The 18,866-nt window shown below is 37.1% G+C and overlaps 1 protein-coding gene across 3 annotated transcripts; it reads right to left on the reverse strand.

Annotated features, from left to right (window-relative positions):
* Window positions 1-1,613: 1,613 nt before the first annotated feature.
* On the reverse strand, window positions 1,614-18,590 carry gjc2 (gap junction protein gamma 2). 3 transcript variants are annotated; one of them, XM_079451672.1, is made up of 3 exons: window positions 6,068-6,252; window positions 4,702-4,783; window positions 1,620-3,257 (listed from the first exon to the last, which is right to left on the reverse strand). In XM_079451672.1, the coding sequence occupies exon 3, from the start codon at window positions 3,226-3,228 to the stop codon at window positions 1,984-1,986; it is 1,245 nt and encodes a 414-aa protein (XP_079307798.1). In that variant the 5' UTR covers window positions 3,229-3,257; window positions 4,702-4,783; window positions 6,068-6,252; the 3' UTR covers window positions 1,620-1,983. The 3 variants fall into 3 exon arrangements, with proteins under 3 accessions (XP_079307799.1, XP_079307797.1, XP_079307798.1); XM_079451673.1 differs by lacking the exons at window positions 4,702-4,783; window positions 6,068-6,252 and adding an exon at window positions 18,479-18,590 and having other exon boundaries at window positions 1,614-3,257; XM_079451671.1 differs by lacking the exon at window positions 4,702-4,783 and having other exon boundaries at window positions 1,614-3,257; window positions 6,068-6,333.
* Window positions 18,591-18,866: the final 276 nt, after the last annotated feature.

The following is an 18,866-nucleotide window of genomic DNA, read 5'->3' on the forward strand; positions in this document are numbered from 1 at the left end:
TGATATTATTGTGTAATTTGAGGACAAACTGCCCATGACATATAATCCTACACTGACTACTGTGCACTTGCCACTGCAATTTTGCGTTCAACTTGAATTACACTCTCTTGAATGACATTTATGTTGTTTCTTTAAACAAATATAAGTAGACTGGACACAAAAAGAGAACTCAACAGATGTGACTTCATGCAACTCTGCAAAGACTGGTTAACATATGACATCAAAATACAGTGAAAGTGATTTGAGAGCATTATATCACAATACACATTTTAAGCAGATTAGTCTGCACAGCGCTTCATGAAGTTGGACACACCTAAAATATCTAATGCTAATTTTTGTTATATGTGTAGAACTCATACCACGTCCCCTCTTCATATATGCTTTTTAGTATATATACCTTTTAGGCTAAGGTCAAGGCATCACATTATGTTAATTCTACATTTGTTATTTTCTGAATCATGAATAAAACGTCATGACCACAGACTCACAGGGAGAGTGATTTTAAAATTAACTTAAAACTTTATACTTCAAATAAGTATGCAGATCTTTAAGAACCTTGAGAAGTTCAACTGTGGTCCAAAACATGATTTTGAGTATTATTGACATTGCACTACACATGAAAGTTCAGCAGTTGCAACCGCATGGTTTCATGGTTCCTTATATAACTAGTAACAATATTCACAGATCAGAGAAATCTGGTTTGCATAATAGTTTTAGAAAACAGTACAAAATAACATAGGAATTAAACGGTAAAGTTTAGAGTTCTTAAAAAGTAAAAATGCTTTTTCATGTTTGATGATTAATATGTAGGGACAGATAAATCTGATTTCACTAAACACTTTGGCACTATTAAAACATCAACCATCCCAACATAGCAACATTGGCTCAACCAATGGCATAATTTTGTGTCAGCACCAGGGTCAAATTTGGGGATGGGGATTCTCTGTCAATACGTGTCTCTGCTTTCTAAAAGCATAAAAACATTCACTTATGAGCTATGTTTCGAAACTTAGTATATTTTGTATTTGCAAACAGCGAGCAAATGTTAAAAGGTGCCCATGTTAAATATTTTATATGGTTGCTACTAGGGTTTGCAGCAGAGCATTATTATGGAATTATAGGCAACGTTAGCCATCATCTTTTAACAGCCTGAGCCAAGTTAAATTTTGAAATAACCTAGGAAAGCCTAACACAAGATGCACTGAGAACCACTAAGAGAGTTACTGTCACTTTTGAAACAATGCAGGAAAAGTAAACAGACCAGTTGTCAAGAGTTACAGCATGTCAGTTGTTTAACACGTCAGGATTTGGTTTAAGTCTGGAATGCTTCTTTCGTTTCCATTCAACTGAGTTGAATTAAATCAGCTGGTATTATGCTGTTTACAGAGCTAAGCAAGTCTTGTCACAGCTGAGAAACAGAAATGAACGCATCATAAAGACATATTCATAAACAGAGAACGAGGTTGATAAAGACCACTGCAACAAACACGATAAACGTACTGTCATGAATTGCTCCACAGCACTAAATATAATCACTAACAATAGCTGAATGTCAAACAGTGGTTATTAGGATTTGAATGATGGTTAGAAGAAAGCAAGGGATAATGTCATTTGTCAATGGATTTTATTTTCTTTCGAAAAAGAGTCAAGGTAGCATCTCACCTTGAGTGGAGAATATAAATGCAGTGCATTAAAACTGACGATCCTTTTAAGTGAAAATTTATGTTGTTTTCCAATATGGTCAATAGAAATACATGCATTGTACAGTAATTTAAAGGAACATAACACTTAATATAAGTAGAAGCACAATAAGATTTGCTCAGAGGATGGGTGAGCGCAGGTAAAGCAATAAATACAAAGAAATGAACCCTATCCCTCTACTTGAGAACATTGGAGAAATGGAGCCTAACTACAGTAGTTTAGCAAGAAAAAATACTTCATGATGGTCCACAAATGAGTAGTCAAGAGTTTCCCATTGTGGATTTAAATCCACACGGATGTCTTTCCATTTTTTGCTATTGTCCCAACCCTTTCAGTGCCGGCTTTAGGTCGTGCCCCTTGTTTCTCTTGGGCTGTATTGACCCGGTTCTGCTCTGTCATTGTGCCACCGGACACAGGGCTGCTGGTTCTGGAAGTATGAGCATTTTTTGTGTTGTATGTCTGAAAAGCCATGTCTAGTTGTTCCTGGGCTACTCGTAAATGGTGATGTAAGCTAGCCAAGTCAGATGGAATATTCTCATCAGGGCTTGTGCAATGTTGTTCTGGAACCACACTGTTCTGGTCGTGTGCTAGGATGCTGTTGGGAATCCGACCTGGCTTGTCGGATTTGATTACTAGGTTGTAGCCTGGCGGAGATGCAGGAATGTTTCTGGAGTATGAGAAGCCATAGGAAGTTCGCCTGCCCTGGTTTCGACGCTTACGGAGTGTATCACGGAAGGCACCGATTCCCAAATGGAACATCTCACAGACATTGAGCAGGAGACAAAGACAGCTTACGACGTACATGATGAGCAAAAAGATGGTCTTCTCTGTGGGTCGTGAGACGAAGCAGTCTACCCGATGTGGACAAGGGATCTTGTCGCAGACGTACGAGGGGTTCACGCGGAAGCCGTAGAGGAGATACTGACCCGTGAGGAATCCCACCTCAAAGATGGCACGGGATAAAAGCTGAAGCACATACATCCTCATCAGGCCTTCCTGCATGATCCGGCGACGACCATCGTGCTTCACAGGGCCTTGACTATTGGTTTTATCCATCTCCGGTTTGACCTCTTGTGCATCCAAAGTGTCTTCTTCGTAAATCATCGGCTCTGTGTCATCATCCTCCTCTTCTAAAACCTCCTCTAGGTGATGTCCGTCTCTCCACCGGCTGTGGCGGCTCCTTTTCTGGTGTCTCTGATGTTTGCGTCGCTCCTCCTCCGTGGCACGGGCGATCTTATGAATGGCGTAACCCAGGTACATGACAGAGGGTGTGGATATCATGATGATCTGAAAAACCCAGAACCGTACATGCGAGAGCGGGGCGAAGGAATCGTAGCATACGTTGTCGCAGCCAGGCTGTTTAGTGTTGCAGGTGAACTTTGTCTGTTCGTCCGAGTAGATTGACTCACCGCCAACGGCTGTCAGAACGATGCGGAAAATAATTAGCACGGTCAGCCACACTTTCCCCACAAACGTGGAGTGGTTGTGGATTTCCTCCAGAAGTCGAGTGAGAAAGCTCCAACTCATGTTGGTGATATAAATTTTTCACCTATGAACTGTAAAAGTAGAAGAAAAGAGGAAAGGTTAGCAGTGTACACACTACACAGACAAAATAACAGTATCGCAGATTTCCCTCTGAAACCTTGTTTCTCCATATTTTGCAATGTTTATTTTTTGCCGTCATTATTATAAGTCATTGTTTAGGGTTGTTACTGAATTAAAAAATATAACCAAAAAACAGTATTAAAAAGTGCATGTCAACTTTCAAAACACAGTATTTTTAGGTTTCGGAAAGGTTAGTGACATGACATTTTAGTGTAGAGGGTTCCAAATGGCCACATTATGTTCACTTTTTTAGAATTAAAACATGCCAGTTCGTAAATTTTTCATTATCAAAGAGTTTTGTTGACCTCTTGATAAGGATAAAAGGTCTTTGCACGAGCACGACAGGATAAAGGGATGTGCATTTCTTTATTCTCTCAGGCAAGGAAGCAGCATACACACCTGGGTGTACCTCTCCACACACATTGACCACATTTCATGTCATTCCTGAATTGAGGTTTATTTCAGGTCGCAGTTAAATTTGTGCTTCCAAACATGACCCTGAAGAAAGAACTAGGCCACAAAGTCACTCAATGGTCAAAGCTTGAGTTTGATGTAACATTCATATCCTGAAATTGTAACTGTACATCTTCAGCTGAAAGCCAATTAAAAAGCGACGGGATCAGTAAACATATCATACATTTACAAAGTAGTATACATAGGTCATTTTTAATGCACATTTTTGACATGGAATAACAATTATTCTTTCTGTTTCACCTAAACCCAAATGCTCATGCCTTATTATGTCAGACAGTATATTGGCGTCAATTTCTTTGTTTTGATAAACACAGAGGAAGGTATTTGGAAGAATGCTTGTAACCAAACAGTTCTTGGCCACCATTGACTACCATAGCAGGAAAAATAACAATGGTAGTCAAAGGTTCCCCAGAACTGTTTGCTTTCTGTTTGCAACATTATTCAAAACATCTAATTTTGTGTTCAACAGAACCAAGACATTCTTCTGATTTTGGTAGGACAGAATTTCCATTTTTGGGTGAACTGTTCCTTTAAGTCTTGCTTATTTGGATAGTTTTAAATAAAATGTATTGCAGTAACTGTGACATTTATAATAGTGTCACAGTTACGAAGAGAATACAGGCAGAATTTCTACCTTTTTCCAAATATGTACATGAACTGTTGAGAAGTGCATGCAGTGTCATTTTTCATTCCACAATGAATATGTGAAACATAATATTATTTTATAAAAAAGGTTAACAGACATACAAAGAAATAAAATAAAAATGTATTGTCTTTGCAATTGTAAATGTCTGACGGAGCAGTCACTATGTTAAGCAGACCATGGAGTCAACTCAAACACAGTTTAATGTTTTTAATAACCAGGAAAGGTTTGCAAAACAACTGCTCTTTTCTGGAGTATACGATTTGGCTCTTGTTCACCTTTCCAGCATGGCATCTCCTGATGTGGGACAAGCCATCTCTCGTGCCATCTGAACAGACAACAGCGGCTGCCACAGGCTCACTGTGTGTATCACAGAGGAAAGCAAAGGTAACTAGAAACAGATGGCACTGACTATTTGAGAAAGCTCATAGCCTGAGACACCTCAGGGACAATAGATGTTTGCCTGAGTAGATCCTTTTCAAGGAAAGTGTAAAAAAGTGTGTAGCCTTTTAATAAATAGGCTAAAATAAATAGTTCGTGATGGAGTAGTCTGAAATTAAGAATTAAGCCACATGATCTTGTTTTAAGAATTCACGAATCTTAAGCAAATGTTTTTCGGGTTATGCCAGTTTGCTTTATCCCGTTCACTGAATGTAATGTAAGTGTTCCCAGATTTGTTTCTCTACTTTTTGTATTTGTTTATTTTAAACAACTGTGCATTGGATTTCTCCAAAATATTGAACATTGCTCAGTGTGTTGTTCAATTTTATTTGAGCAATCAATGATTAATAATGAGTAAACTACACCTTAATGATGCACAACATTTTAAAATATAGATATTAACATAAGCAATGTATATTGCGTTCCAAGAAGTTAAGATTTTATTGTAAATATTTACATACTTCCTTGCTGATGTGGACATCAAAGTTCATCTCAGGCAGCTAAATTTTTTCATGCATTTGTTTGTATGTTATCTGTTCTAGTAAAACTGCAATATAAATTAAATAAAAACCTTATTAGATATATAGATATGAAAAGTTCGGGTAGGTGCAACAACATGAACTTTCTTTTGACCAACTCAAAAGGAAAGCCATGGCATGCATATATGCACGTTGTCATTTTTTGTGATTTATGGTTTTTTACAAATACAAAAAATATAATATAAAAATAAATATATAATATAAAAAAATATAACCGTAACAAACTGTAATATTGACTGTAAAGGCCATGTGAAAGAATCATGGTTAATTAAACTTTGATTCCTCATCATTAAATGATCAGATGTTTTCCTTGTGGAATAGTTATATATGACTGATTCTGCTTAATTATACGTTATACTTGCTAGATTGGTCAAAAGCTTACAAATGTAGCTTCTACAATAACGTTCATTAATATAATGTAGGCTAACAAGTAAGCATTCATTTTAAGAATATATACGTGAATACATTTACAATAATATAAAAATTGTGATTGCATTGGTTTAGAATTGATCAAAAAGTAAAAAAATACAAAACATCACAATTTATATAACAAAAATAGAAGTAAAATCTGCATATTGAGAAGAACCCGTCCAGACCCCTCACTGACATTCGTTCGTCATGACAGTATGACATCGCAAACTGCGAGGTAAGCGCGCACACAGACCTTAAAAAGTTGCAGCAGGGAAACTCCTCCAAAAGACGCGCGCTCCATCCGGCCATAACTTCCCCGCGAAACTGCGGCGGCCTCTCAACAATCCCTTTCAGGCGAGCTCTGTGATGTGGCCGCCGCTCCACAGTCAAATGATATGATGAGGCATGATCGTCTAAGAGCCGTGACAGCGGCGGACTGAGCTGCACACAAAGTGCTACACATCTCACATTCTCCCCAGCGCAAGAGCGGGCGTCTGTCTCGCGCATTGAGTCTGGACTGTTTTACACCTCCCTACAGCCAGCAGAGGAAATAAAAAGAAAAAAATGCGGGAGAAAAAGTTCCTCTGGCGAATGACCCCATGACAAGGGTTCAAACTGGAAGATTGACCGCTGCGGTGCGCCAGCACTCAAATGGTTATTGAAGCATCTGTAGAACATTGTAAGGTCACAATTACATGCAGTGCTCTACTGGACATGTGTTAATAAAATAAAAATGATATAGGACAAAATCTTCACAGATGAAAATCATTCTAGTTAGTTTACTTCATAAATAATGGAAGTAATGAAGGTTCCTTTTTAAATTCTCCGTTAAATAGTGCCAATTTTGACATGTCATACCATTTAGAAATATTTGAACATTCCACTTTTTCATTAGCTAATTGTTTCCTTTGCTATATTGTACTTCTTATTTTAAGTCATTGAAAATATTCTCTCTGCTGTTGTTCTCATTTTCTTTACAGAAGAAGTTGCTATGAAACCTTCCAGGAAAGATGTGGCACAATATAGAAATAGAGCGCATTGCCACAGTGTAGAATGTCTCCGCCAGGTATGCTCTGTCATTTCTTGTGTCATAATATTTAGATGTTCTGCCCAGGCGATGAGCCAGAGATGGGATGGAGAAACGGGACAAGCGTAGCACTGCGGCGTGTCTTTTCCAGCATGGTACTCGGACGTTTACAGTGGGGATTTTCTCTCCAGGGTTTCTGTAGGGCCCAGGTTCTCACACTGCCTTTGCTTGGTGCTAAATTGGGCTTGTTTGTGGAGATTCTGTTTTTATAAGTTTAAAACAAATCTAACATTTTTCCACAAGTAATTACCATAAATTGTGTTTAATTCTGTGTCATGAGGTTTATGTCAACTTCGTTTGCTGTATGTTGAGATATGGCAGATACACTTAAAAGCAGTAGATGGCATGTTTATAGGTCATATTAGGGGACGCCAGTCTTATGAGTAATTTACTATGACAGCAACAGAATATATTAACAGATTAAGTGGCTTGTATCGTTTGTTTTTTCTATTTTTGGGGACTATACCTTTAAAAAAGACAAAATAGAATTAACCTAATACAGAAACTGTTTTAAATGGATGAGCCACATTTAAAGCTGTCTTAAAAAGTAAATAAGTAAATGTAACCTCAGAGCATAATGTTGCCAGTGCCACCAACAATGAGGTAGAGTGTATTTTAGGTCAACCTAGTCGGGCTACTATGCTTTCTTCCAAAAAGTTTTAGGGTGTCATGTGGGTGCTAATAAACTCAAGGCATGACCTAACCGTTCTCAAAAGTTACATCCTTCCAGCAACTTTCCCAAAGACACTGAGTGCTGACAAAGTTATGGATGTCTGGACAGTTTCTTGCATTTAAGATGAAGCTCTGCAGCTCTGTCAGTGATGTATCTGGTTTTGTGGTCTCTTCAACAACCGCCCTTCTTGGTGGGTAGGAAGGCCTGATTATTACTTTAATAGTGATTACATTTTCTTTCTACCCTCTAGAGAGATCCTGACAAATCGTTTTGTTGTTGTTTTAAAGCACAATGTCTCATGTCATTTGTTCCTCTTTACACTGGCAAATAGGCAGTTGTCTAGAGGGAGTGCCTTCCATTACTTAAAAAAAAGACATGATGTCATAAGAGGGCATTGTATGTTCACTGGGCAGAAAACTGGAAGTGGACTTCTGCAGATGTGCGTGTTCTTTTTCTGCTGTCCACCCACTCTGCTGGTGTCCGTCTTCTAGAGGCCATGTCAGTGTGGCCACTTACATGACAGAAGCTGTTTGTTCATTCTCAGACAGAGACTGTATCAATCTTAACAACACGCGAAGAACTCCAAAGACATTCTGAAAATCACTTCTATACTGTCTCTCTTTCAGTCATAGACAAATTCACATACACACATATTCGGACACTGTGGCTCGACCCTTCAGCTAGTGCGGCGGCCAACCTATAGGCAGTTTGTGTAGCGTCAGTCTCATTTGTTTACATCTCTTTGAGCCAGGCTCAGCCTTCCTTTGGGTCAATGCCCCTTGCACAGAGTTTGATGAAAACACGAGTCTACGGAGGTTACTTAGAACAAGTGCCCAGAGGTTCATGCCAACATTGCCAGAGAAACTTCTCTCAGCGAGGCTGAAGTCTCTTGTTTGGCTAGCGATTTAATCAAGTACAGAAGGACATCACTGGACCATCATAAAAACTTGCAGCTATGCACATCAAGCGCTAAAGCATCATGTTATTAAGTGACTGTGAAGTGTTGCCTGGTCACTGACTTCATTTCAAAGGTTTAACTGGTTGCAAAAGGGCTTTAAGAAAACAAAGTAAAATTCTGCTAAATGCATCGAATGTTTTAAGTACTGTATTTAACCGACATAGAGCTGAAAAATTAATGGCCAAAAGTTAACATTTATTGTACTTCCATACTGCTATGTATTTCAGAGTGAACATTTAATAAGGGCAGATTCTCCCCGTGTGGAATTGACCTTCTGCAAAGTCTGTTTGAGAGGAGGACCTAAGGATGAAAGCCATTTTAGTCTGAGCAATTTTATCACAGAGCCCATTTTTATTAAGAAAAATAAACTTGAAAGATTTATTAGACCACCTGTCATAATAAAGAAAAAACACAAATATTTGGGATATTTTTCAAAAACTTTTTATACAGTAAACCCAAAGATTTCCGGCACATTTAACTTCAATCAGAATTGCAACCAACCGCTCTCTCCACTCCTCCCTTTCGAAGCACTAAGGAGGCTGTGAGAAGATTAAGATTTCATCACTTCTTTCAATTTTTTTTCTGAAAGAGATAACTTATTTACGAAACGCATTCTGTAGAGCAGATTTACTGTTTAGGCATAGCGTGGCGACATGGCAACAACATTCCATGCAAGGGGACCCATGTATGTACCTCATTATAAGGTAACAAAGCTTCATTATGTAAGGTTTTGTATAGTCATGTATATTATATTGCATTTCTGTCAATAGATCATCCAAAAATTACACACTCTTGAACAAGCTGTTGGCATTCTCTCAGTAATCTGACGTCACGTTGATTGAGCATTGCCCATGACTGCAGATGGACTCTGCTGTCTCCGCCCTCGTCGAGTTGTACACGGTCGTCATTGTTTTCACGCTCGGCTAATTTCAGTGAGCTATAATAATGTTTTGTAAACAAACAAGGTGTTTTGTTGTTGGATCCAAGACTGAACATAGGTCTTCATTTACTCCTGACATCTGAGCCTCTGAAGACATTGTTGATTAGTTTTATTTATCAACGGAATGTGCAGAAGACATCAGGATGCTTCACAAAAGAATATTAGTAAAATGCTGGATTCATAATGGGTCATGTTTTCGGTTTTTAAACATATGACGCGTTTGTCCCGTGTATTGTCACTAATAGAAACAATGTGCACGTTGTAAAGACATAAAGCGTTTGTGTATTCACTCTTATAGATCATGTGTTCCGTTTTGTAGATATGATGCATTTGTCCCGTGTATTCTCACTTATAAATACAATTTGCATGTTGTAAAGACATGGCGTGTTTTACATTCACTGATAGAGAGCATGTTTTCAGTTTTTATAGATATGATGCGTTTATGTTAACTTTCACTTATACAAAACAATGTGTTTGGGTTTTAAAAATGAGACAGTGTTTCTCATTTGCTTAATGACCATATTCAGTACTGGAAGCACCAGCTCTCACAGCCCTGCAGTTTATGCTGGGAAGGGGGTGGAGACCAGCAGCTCATTTGCATTTAAAGTCCCAGTGAAAAAAAATTACAGTTCTTATTTTTTTCATGAAATATTGCAGCATTTATAGTAAATAGCTTATCAATAAGGGTCATTTTCTTTTTTAAATTCATGTAACCTTATAATCTTCAGTCAAAATCTTAATATGCACTTCCGCCGTGAAATGACTATCCATCTCAAATGACGTAGATTAGATGGCTTCACCGGAGCATCCGTTAACTCCTCCCCTTCAACTGTCAGTCTGCTGCCAGCTTCCTTTCAAAATCAATGCAATAACTGTTTTTACACATCCCATACATTCGCAGTGAAATTTTCTCCGTTGAAATTCCTTGTCAGAATACGCAACATCCGGTTCACAGGGACATTAAAGAGACACACCAAAACAGCCCCTTTTACTCGCAGGCAAAAATGGACATGTAGGGCACAGTATAATAAAAGATCTGTGGAGTTAACAACTGTAATTGGCCAAAAAGTGCTTTACATTTTTTTCTGTCTTTCTTGTAAATCAGTCAATTTGATTGATGAACAGTACAATTCATGGATAACAACAATAATTATATTTCAGCATTAGAAATACTTCTGTGACTAAAAAGCTTTCACATGGTGTAGTAACCATTATAGAAAGTTGATTTTGGTCAGCACTGTGCGTCAATTAATCATGCACAGTAAGATAAGGGATTTAAATTAAAAGTAGTTATGTAAACTACACGCTACTACCAAGAAGTAGCTTACCACATTGTATCAATATCTTTTAAATATAAAATTCCAAAATGTAGTTAAAAAATAAAGCAATAAGGAAGGAGAGGTTGTGTTATAATGTGAATGTAGTCACACCTGAGGAGTGTGCGTTGGACATTGCAAAGCTGCTAAAATTCATGATACTCAAGTAAAAATTATAGAGGTACGCCCCTATGCCCCATAAAGGCGTTACGTGTGCATCTCACATCAAAGGGGGGAGAATGTTCCCAGTTGTTCCAGTAAGTTTAAGTAAATTTCCCATTCAAGACAAAAAATCTTAAGTACTCAAAAAGCTAGGTCTTAACAAAGATGGAAACATGATTTGTTAGGGAAAATAATTTTCACAGCGTTTCATGATTTATGAATGTGATGAAATTGTGTTCATTGAAAAGAGCAAAATGTTATTTTGGCTCCAGTTTAATGATTGATTTGTTACAGTTTTATTGTCATAATTCAGACATGAACTTTATTTCAAACCGTAACCTATAAAATACATTCACAATAGATATATATCTCTCTAAATATTCTGGTAATTAGGAGAATTTTGTCGTAACTCAACATCTGCATATGTCAGATGAGGGAAAAAAATACATTAGAGGTTTTCCAGATAAGAGTCTATTTTCCATTTCCTTTGGCGCAGTTCAAGTGAGAACACTATTTTATAAACAGAAGTTTAACAGACACAGACTGTCCCATTCACTCTAGCTGGATTTAATAATCACAGGAATGTGTCACGTGTGGCATTTATAGAGACGACAGTAAATAACAGGATTAAGAGACTAAATTCTTACTTTTTCTTAAGAATACTGAAGTGGTGCTTTAGCACATTAAGCACATTCTCTTAAAATAACCGTTTTTAAAAATATATCCCCAAAATGCATTTCATGCATCATGTTTGTGTATGTTTTCAACCAAATTAGTCCTTCATTAATAACACCCTTATAATTTACAGCCCAAATTTGCTTATTGCTGCAGTACACACAAAGACACAACTTCAGACACACACACACTCATCAAGTTGTTTAAGACTCAGCTTCAGGACCCCTGAGGCTCTTAATCTTTGTCATGATCTTGTCAAAACTGGCCATGTCATATGGGGGTCAAAACAAGCCTCAAAGAGTCTCAGAGCTCTCGGGGTCATCTGGGTTGCCATAGCAACATAGGACAACATCTCCTCCTCAAAGCCCCCAGTCTACGCCAGCGAGCCGCAGTGTCCTGGGCCAACTCATGCCCTGGGCCTCCCCACTTTAGCTCTGACAGTAATAATTGTCATCATTAACCAAGATCATTACGCTCAGGCGATCATTTATGTAGATGAGGTCATAGTCTCAGAATGAGGGTTTACTAAAAAGCTGATGTTGTATAAGTTCATTATTTTAGTTTGTGGTGGAATTAAGTGTAGCCAAGTAAAGTAATTATGCAGTGACGTACTTCATGTACTCTTTTCACTTGACCCTTCAGGATTATATTACAGTGATGGACACGTGTAATTATAAGTACAGTAAATGTATTCATTAAGCAGATGCATTTATCCAAAGTAACAGTGTTCCGGCTGTTTTTTTTTTGCAGTACTTGTTTCCTGAAAAACTAAATCGTGACCTTTGAGTTGTGTGCTGTATGCAATGCTCTACCAGTTCAAGCAGTACACGTGACACACGACTATAGACAATCATGATGTTATAAAAGCTAGGTCTGATTTAATTTGATTAATTATTAATTGTACAAATATAGCAAAAGTGCTATGCATGGCTAGTTCTAGTAGTACAGTGATTTATCCAAATCCCACCCAACAGAACATGGACTAAAAAACTGACAACCACTAGATGGCAGGCCTGTATAACTTACATTAGAAGGGATCCATATGTGAGACTTTCCTACACTGAAAACTTTTGGCAACATTTTCTGTTCTTCCAAAATTAGGTAAATCAATTTAGCTTTCAATTCAATTTTAGTATTTTAGACAGGTAAGGGAGATTTGAAATCCGTCTATAGTTTCCTAGCGCATTGGGGTCTAGTTCTTGATAGGAGGATTAATGACGACCAACTTAAAGGGTCCTGGGACATGGCCTAGATTAATTTAGTTGATAATGTTATAAATGGGCTCAATTGCAACGGGTAATAACTCTTTTAATAATTTAGTTGGTATGGGGTCTAATAAGCAAGTTGTAGGTTTAGATGTTGCAATAAGTTTAATTAAATATTTTTGTTTTATAGGTGAATAAAACCGTAGCCTTTCATTTGGGGCGATTGTTGGTACTAATTCATAGGACAGACTTGGAGGTTGAGTTTTTACTATTTTGTCTTGTATGTGTTCGGTTTTCTCTGTAAAAAAAATCATGAATTTACTGCTACCATGGTGCGGCGAAATAACCAGTTTCTATGAGGTTATGGAGGTGCTCAGCCTTTGTTGCTTTTAGTGCCTGTTTATAACAGTTTACACTCTCTTTTTACGCAATTTTAAAGAACTCTAATTGTTTTTTTTCCATTTGCACTCCAGTTTACATGTTTCTCTTTAAAGCTTTAAAGATAAAACCAAATATTTACAGTTTTTATACACAATAAATCACTAGATACAGCATTAATTTATTAAACCAATACATATAATTACATATATAATTTACATACAACCACTCTTGAATTTACAAGAGTGGTTGTTTGTTTAGTTCAATTATTTGTAATTTGACATCGTACGGTTCAAAGATTAACGTCTGCAAAAAACATGTTGGTTAAACATTAGCTTTTTGGGGTCAGTTGTAGGCCATTTATCCCTATTTTCACATCCTGTATTAGCTTGGTTTTGTGTATACAACATTTTAAGGTAATTAAAAGTCATTTAAAGTTCAGGTCAATAAGGAACATAATAAAAAACACTATGCAAACCAAGCATGATAGAAGTAACTTCAAGTAGTAGCTTCAGACGAAAGCATCTAAACGATTTTTTAGTTAATTTAGTAGTTTTTGGCAAAAGATTAAACATTACATAGTGGACCTCGGGGAACATAATAAAATAACTAAATGTGTGGAGAAAATGATCATGATACAGTTTAAATAGCATAACTTTAGTTTTTTTTAACTACAATCCTGATCTTAGGACAAAGTCTCTTTTTGTTGTAGCCTACTGTTTTCTCATGTTTAAGTTGGCATCTTGTTTATTTGTTATTTAAAGCCTGTAACCAATAGGTCAAACGGCAGGTTACAGTTCCTGTCTTGTTAAAGTTTCAGTCGTGTATAAGTACTCACTTAAAGAACAGAGGGTCATGAGAATGAATTTAAAAAAGTCAGGGGAATAAGAAAACTAAACAGATTTGCTCTTAAAAAATAAAATGACATGACACAGTATGGGCAATTCCAACGTTATGGACGTGACATTTTGCATTATGGACGTGATAAAAATGCTCAGAGAATTAATTTGTTATGAATATATTGAACCATCTGCTTATATTTTACTAAACCCTTGTTGGTAGAGTCTAAACATCCGAACATTTCAGTCTATGAACAAATTTTTACCATAGTAAAAAACACTTTCTTTTTCATGATAAAGTTGACATTTTCACGGAATTGCCCATATACATTCTTCAGTTTATGTGTTTACTGGCATTCAAATCCATGACATGCCACGCATAACTTATTTTGGAACTATGCATACTGTATGTTTGTATACTAAATGTATGCAAGTTGTTAACAAACCAAACAAATTAAATGAGCAGTAAAGCTGGCAGGGGAAGCGTACACCCTGGAACAACTAGCACCAGAGTTACACAAGCAAGTTGTTAAGGAGATGAATGGGTTTAAGGCCATATGACTGACAGGTAAAGCAACCAATCACGTTTCGTTTGGTTAACTGCTAATGGGAAGTGTGGATGGGCCTGTTATTGCCGAAATTAAACTGAGAAAATGTTTCGCAAAATCACAAAGCTGCTGTATTGCTTTAAATTGTATACTTTTATCAAATGCATATACTGTAGCCCTACAAGATAAAAATTAATATACATGAAAATAAAAATGTCTGTGCGGTACTTGGGTTGTTTACAAAACCTATGTTACGGTTTTAATACAACCTGTCGCTTATAACTTCAGTTGTTGCGCTTGCCATTACATCACATGGCTAATCTCTGGCCCACACTCCAGTACAGTATGTGGGGGATATACACCTCAAACGTAAGTTGCCACCCGCCATTGAAAAGGAACAGAAGAAGAATAACGTCACATATTCACGTCAATATGGCGTATGATGGCCGGATCGCATTCATACTACACCCATTCAGGGGAAACAGAACGTACCTATTTAGCCCCGGTTAGGTACTTACTCATTGAGTATGCGATTTTGGATTCAGCCCCTTTGTGGAAAACTTACTGAAAATAAAGCTTCTGGATGCAAAGCAGACTACATTAGACATTGTGACTGCATTAATAATTTCACACATTTGGCTTTATAACCCTGCATCAGCTCTTACTATCATGATCCCATTCAATTGAAGGAGTTATCTACTATGCTTGCAGAAGGATCACACGATTTGCCTGGATACACACATTTGACGGTGCTCACGTTGTGCAGACAAGAGAAGATCTCGCACTTTAAGCATTGATCAGGTAACGTTACTGCCTGCTCTGTACATGGACTGTAACTGCATGAGTTATTTTAAGCGAGACGTAAGCGGGGACAACATGCAATCATCAATGGATTGCTGACCGGGCTAATGGGGCCAGTGCCCAATGAGTACAAAACAGCGTTTACTGTTTTTGACTGTTTGAATATATAAACATGAAGAAATTTCATCTGTTAATATGCACATGGTTACAGGGGCTGTTTGAAAGAATAGCCAAAAACGGCGCTTTTTTTGAAGATTGGTTAGAATTTGTCAGAACTGACAATAGAAACTGAAAATATGTAAATGAGAATGGCTTTATTGTTGTAAATATAATCTAAAGGTTACGTTAGAATACCCTCTCTGTTGTCTTAAAAATCTCAAAAGCTAATAGTTTTTTAACATATATTTGGTGGGGTTTCTTCGGCAATAATGAATTTTGATATAAGGTCTAAGTGCCTTACTTGACGCGAGGTGCTTGTTCAAAAATAAAGTTTAACAAATGGACACATTACTCTTACAGTATAATAATTGACAAAGTGTGCCCTTTTATTCTTAGAAAAATTAAGATGTTTATAAGAAAATATTTGAGAATTACACTTAAGAATATTCTTAAGAACTTCCTATAATTTATCTTTAAAAAGTTCTCTAAAGAGCAGTTTTGTGACCATGGCTTGTTTGTGTGTGAATTATGGAAGAATCGGATAGAACCGAATTGGTAGAGGTGTGGTAGAGTGTGCTGCTTGGATATGACAGTGAGTTACAGTATGCTGGCAAATGTCTTAATATTGTTGCAATCATGTGGTGTAAAATCCTCTATGATGCAAGTGAAAAGTGAAATAACTGAAAGGGACCTATTTGTCAGTTATGGTGAGCCATAACCGAAATTTCATCTCTGCCTTTAACCCAACGTGAGAGTAGTTAACACACGCAGTACAAGTCATGAACACACACACACTGGCGCAAACCGGGGTTAGATGCCTTGCTCAATGGCACATCAGTTGCCCTGAGAATTCAACCAGTGACCTTCTGGTAACCAGACCGACTCTCTAACCACTAGGCCACAACTGCTAGATAAAGGTGGTTCCTACACAGTACCCTACAATCCAAAACTTTACTGTGTGCATTATTGTGTAGGGGGAGGAGGGGATGGGGTTGTGGTTGTGGTTGTGGTGTATGACTATTGGTTAACATTGATTAATTGCACCTGATGTGATAGGCTGATGCAAGCAGACTCAAACTACCTGCCAGATAATCTTAGTTTTAATACACTGTAAATTGCTTTGGATAAACGAGATTGCCAAATGCTCAGATCCAGTGTTTGGCAAGTTACCTCCAAAATAACAATTAATAATAAATATAATAATATTTATTTATAATAAATTAGTAATAAATTATATAATACTAGTTACTGTCATTTAAAAGAAATTAGTTATGTTACAATAATTGTAATGTGTTACACTACTTTTGAGTTACTTTGATCAAAATAACCACAAAAGTATGAAAAGCCTGCTGAAAAAAACACCACAGAAATTATAATGGTCTCCAATAAAATCAATAGGTTTTATTAAATACCTCTTTTGTAGTGTGCTTTGTACATTATTTGGGTATGAATTAATGGCCAAATCAACAGAACCAACAGAACCCAACACATACCCAACCCTTCATTTTCATAACCATTGAATCCAGTATAGTTAATGTGACGGTTTCTATTGCTTTTTCAGCAGTGTATGCGTTCTAAAATGTTAAAATATAGTTTATTGCTGCTCATTGAACGTCCAGTGGAGGCCGATGTATTAATGGATAATGATAATTGTGCTCATCATGTCACTTTTCACTTGGCCATCAAATCACAGTCCAGGAGGGGCGGGACAAAAATCAATATCCGCATCAACCAATCTGTAAATACCCGTTGGCTACAACCGTATGTCTGTCTACAATGCCTAAAAACAATACTTTAGGATTCGAGTGTGAATGTCTGTATCAGGTAATATCCCTGGACTACCACAATATTTAAAAAAATTATTAAACAAACTATCTGCGAAACTAATACTAGTTTGACATTCCATATAAAGGCCAACTATGTTCATCAATGCGTTTTCGAGTGTTCACAGTCAGCTTTTTCAGACGGGCTTAAATGCTCGAGTGAAATATATTGAGGCTGCAGCCCAAATATAACAGTCACAGAGAAGGCTCATGGCACAAGGAATCGCAAAAGTAGACAAACTGACTATTAGCCATCTGGTGAACTATGGTAGAGGAATAGCCCACTATAATGCAACCTATAGCCAAATGACAGGGTAAAACGCAGAGCCTCTTTCAACTTACTTTCATTTTGTTTCTATCATTTTGTAGAATCTGTATTACAGTATAAATATTACAATCATAGTATTTTAATCACAGATTTGTTTTTTTCTGGGAATGGAATGTGTTGGTAAATTATTTATTTTAAAAGAATTTCAGGGGGAAAATACGTTGTTGTAACACTTGTTAATGACATTGTAACGGGTGTAACATTACCCAAATTGTATTACTAATGCGTTATATTACTGCGTTACAGCAAAAACTAATACATTACTTTAATATCTTGACTTTTGTAATGCGTTACTCCCAACACTGCTAAGATCTAATGTCAAATATGTGAGAAAGAGAGAGCCATTGAGTGATAGGAAATGAATGAAACCAAACAACCATTTATGTTGTGGGAATCTGGGCATTGGGACAAACTTAAACTTGACTTGACTGAACAAAATTTGATCTAATTAAATTCTACTCATTGTTCTTTAGAAGCAGACATACCTGTAGTTGCATGATCCATGCCAGAATTGACTGAATGTTGTTGTTACAGAAAACCAGTAGCAATAAGAAATAAATCTTACATCAAGACAAAGTACATAGATTAATCTATTTGTCGAGTTATCTGAATCAACATAAGAGGCATTACCAAGATTATTTGACTCTGATTCACATACATCTTGTAAAATGTTAAATATATGTATACTATATAGGCTACTATTCAAAGTCATGTGCATGTATGCAAATGAAACCATTTCAGCACTGACAAGGAAACTGAAAAGTAAACCTACCTGTCCATAGTGAAGGCAGATGAGCAGAGACAGTATGTGTTTGTAGAACTGCCAGGGATGGATCATGAACCCGTAACCTTTGCCTTGATCACCGCAGCAAAGACGAAGGGATGGACAATGGTTCATTTTTCCTCAAAACCCCTCACCACCAAGTACATGCAGTGACACTCAGGAGCAATGGATGCATTGTTCTCCAGCCAGGGCGGCCACATCTCAGCATGAAGACCTATTTTTGTGTTGCTTTCATTGTGGGTTTTCCGGTCAGATTTAGTCATTGCGCTTACTTTTGTTACATCTTGTGATATCCTGGATCGAAGGAATAAAGAAACTCTTATGAAAGCATGATGACGTGTGATGTTTTGATTATAGTTTTCTGTCCAGATTCAGT

Source organism: Barbatula barbatula (genome assembly GCF_947034865.1).
Source record: "Barbatula barbatula genome assembly, chromosome: 3".
NCBI classification, from domain to species: Eukaryota; Metazoa; Chordata; class Actinopteri; order Cypriniformes; family Nemacheilidae; genus Barbatula; species Barbatula barbatula.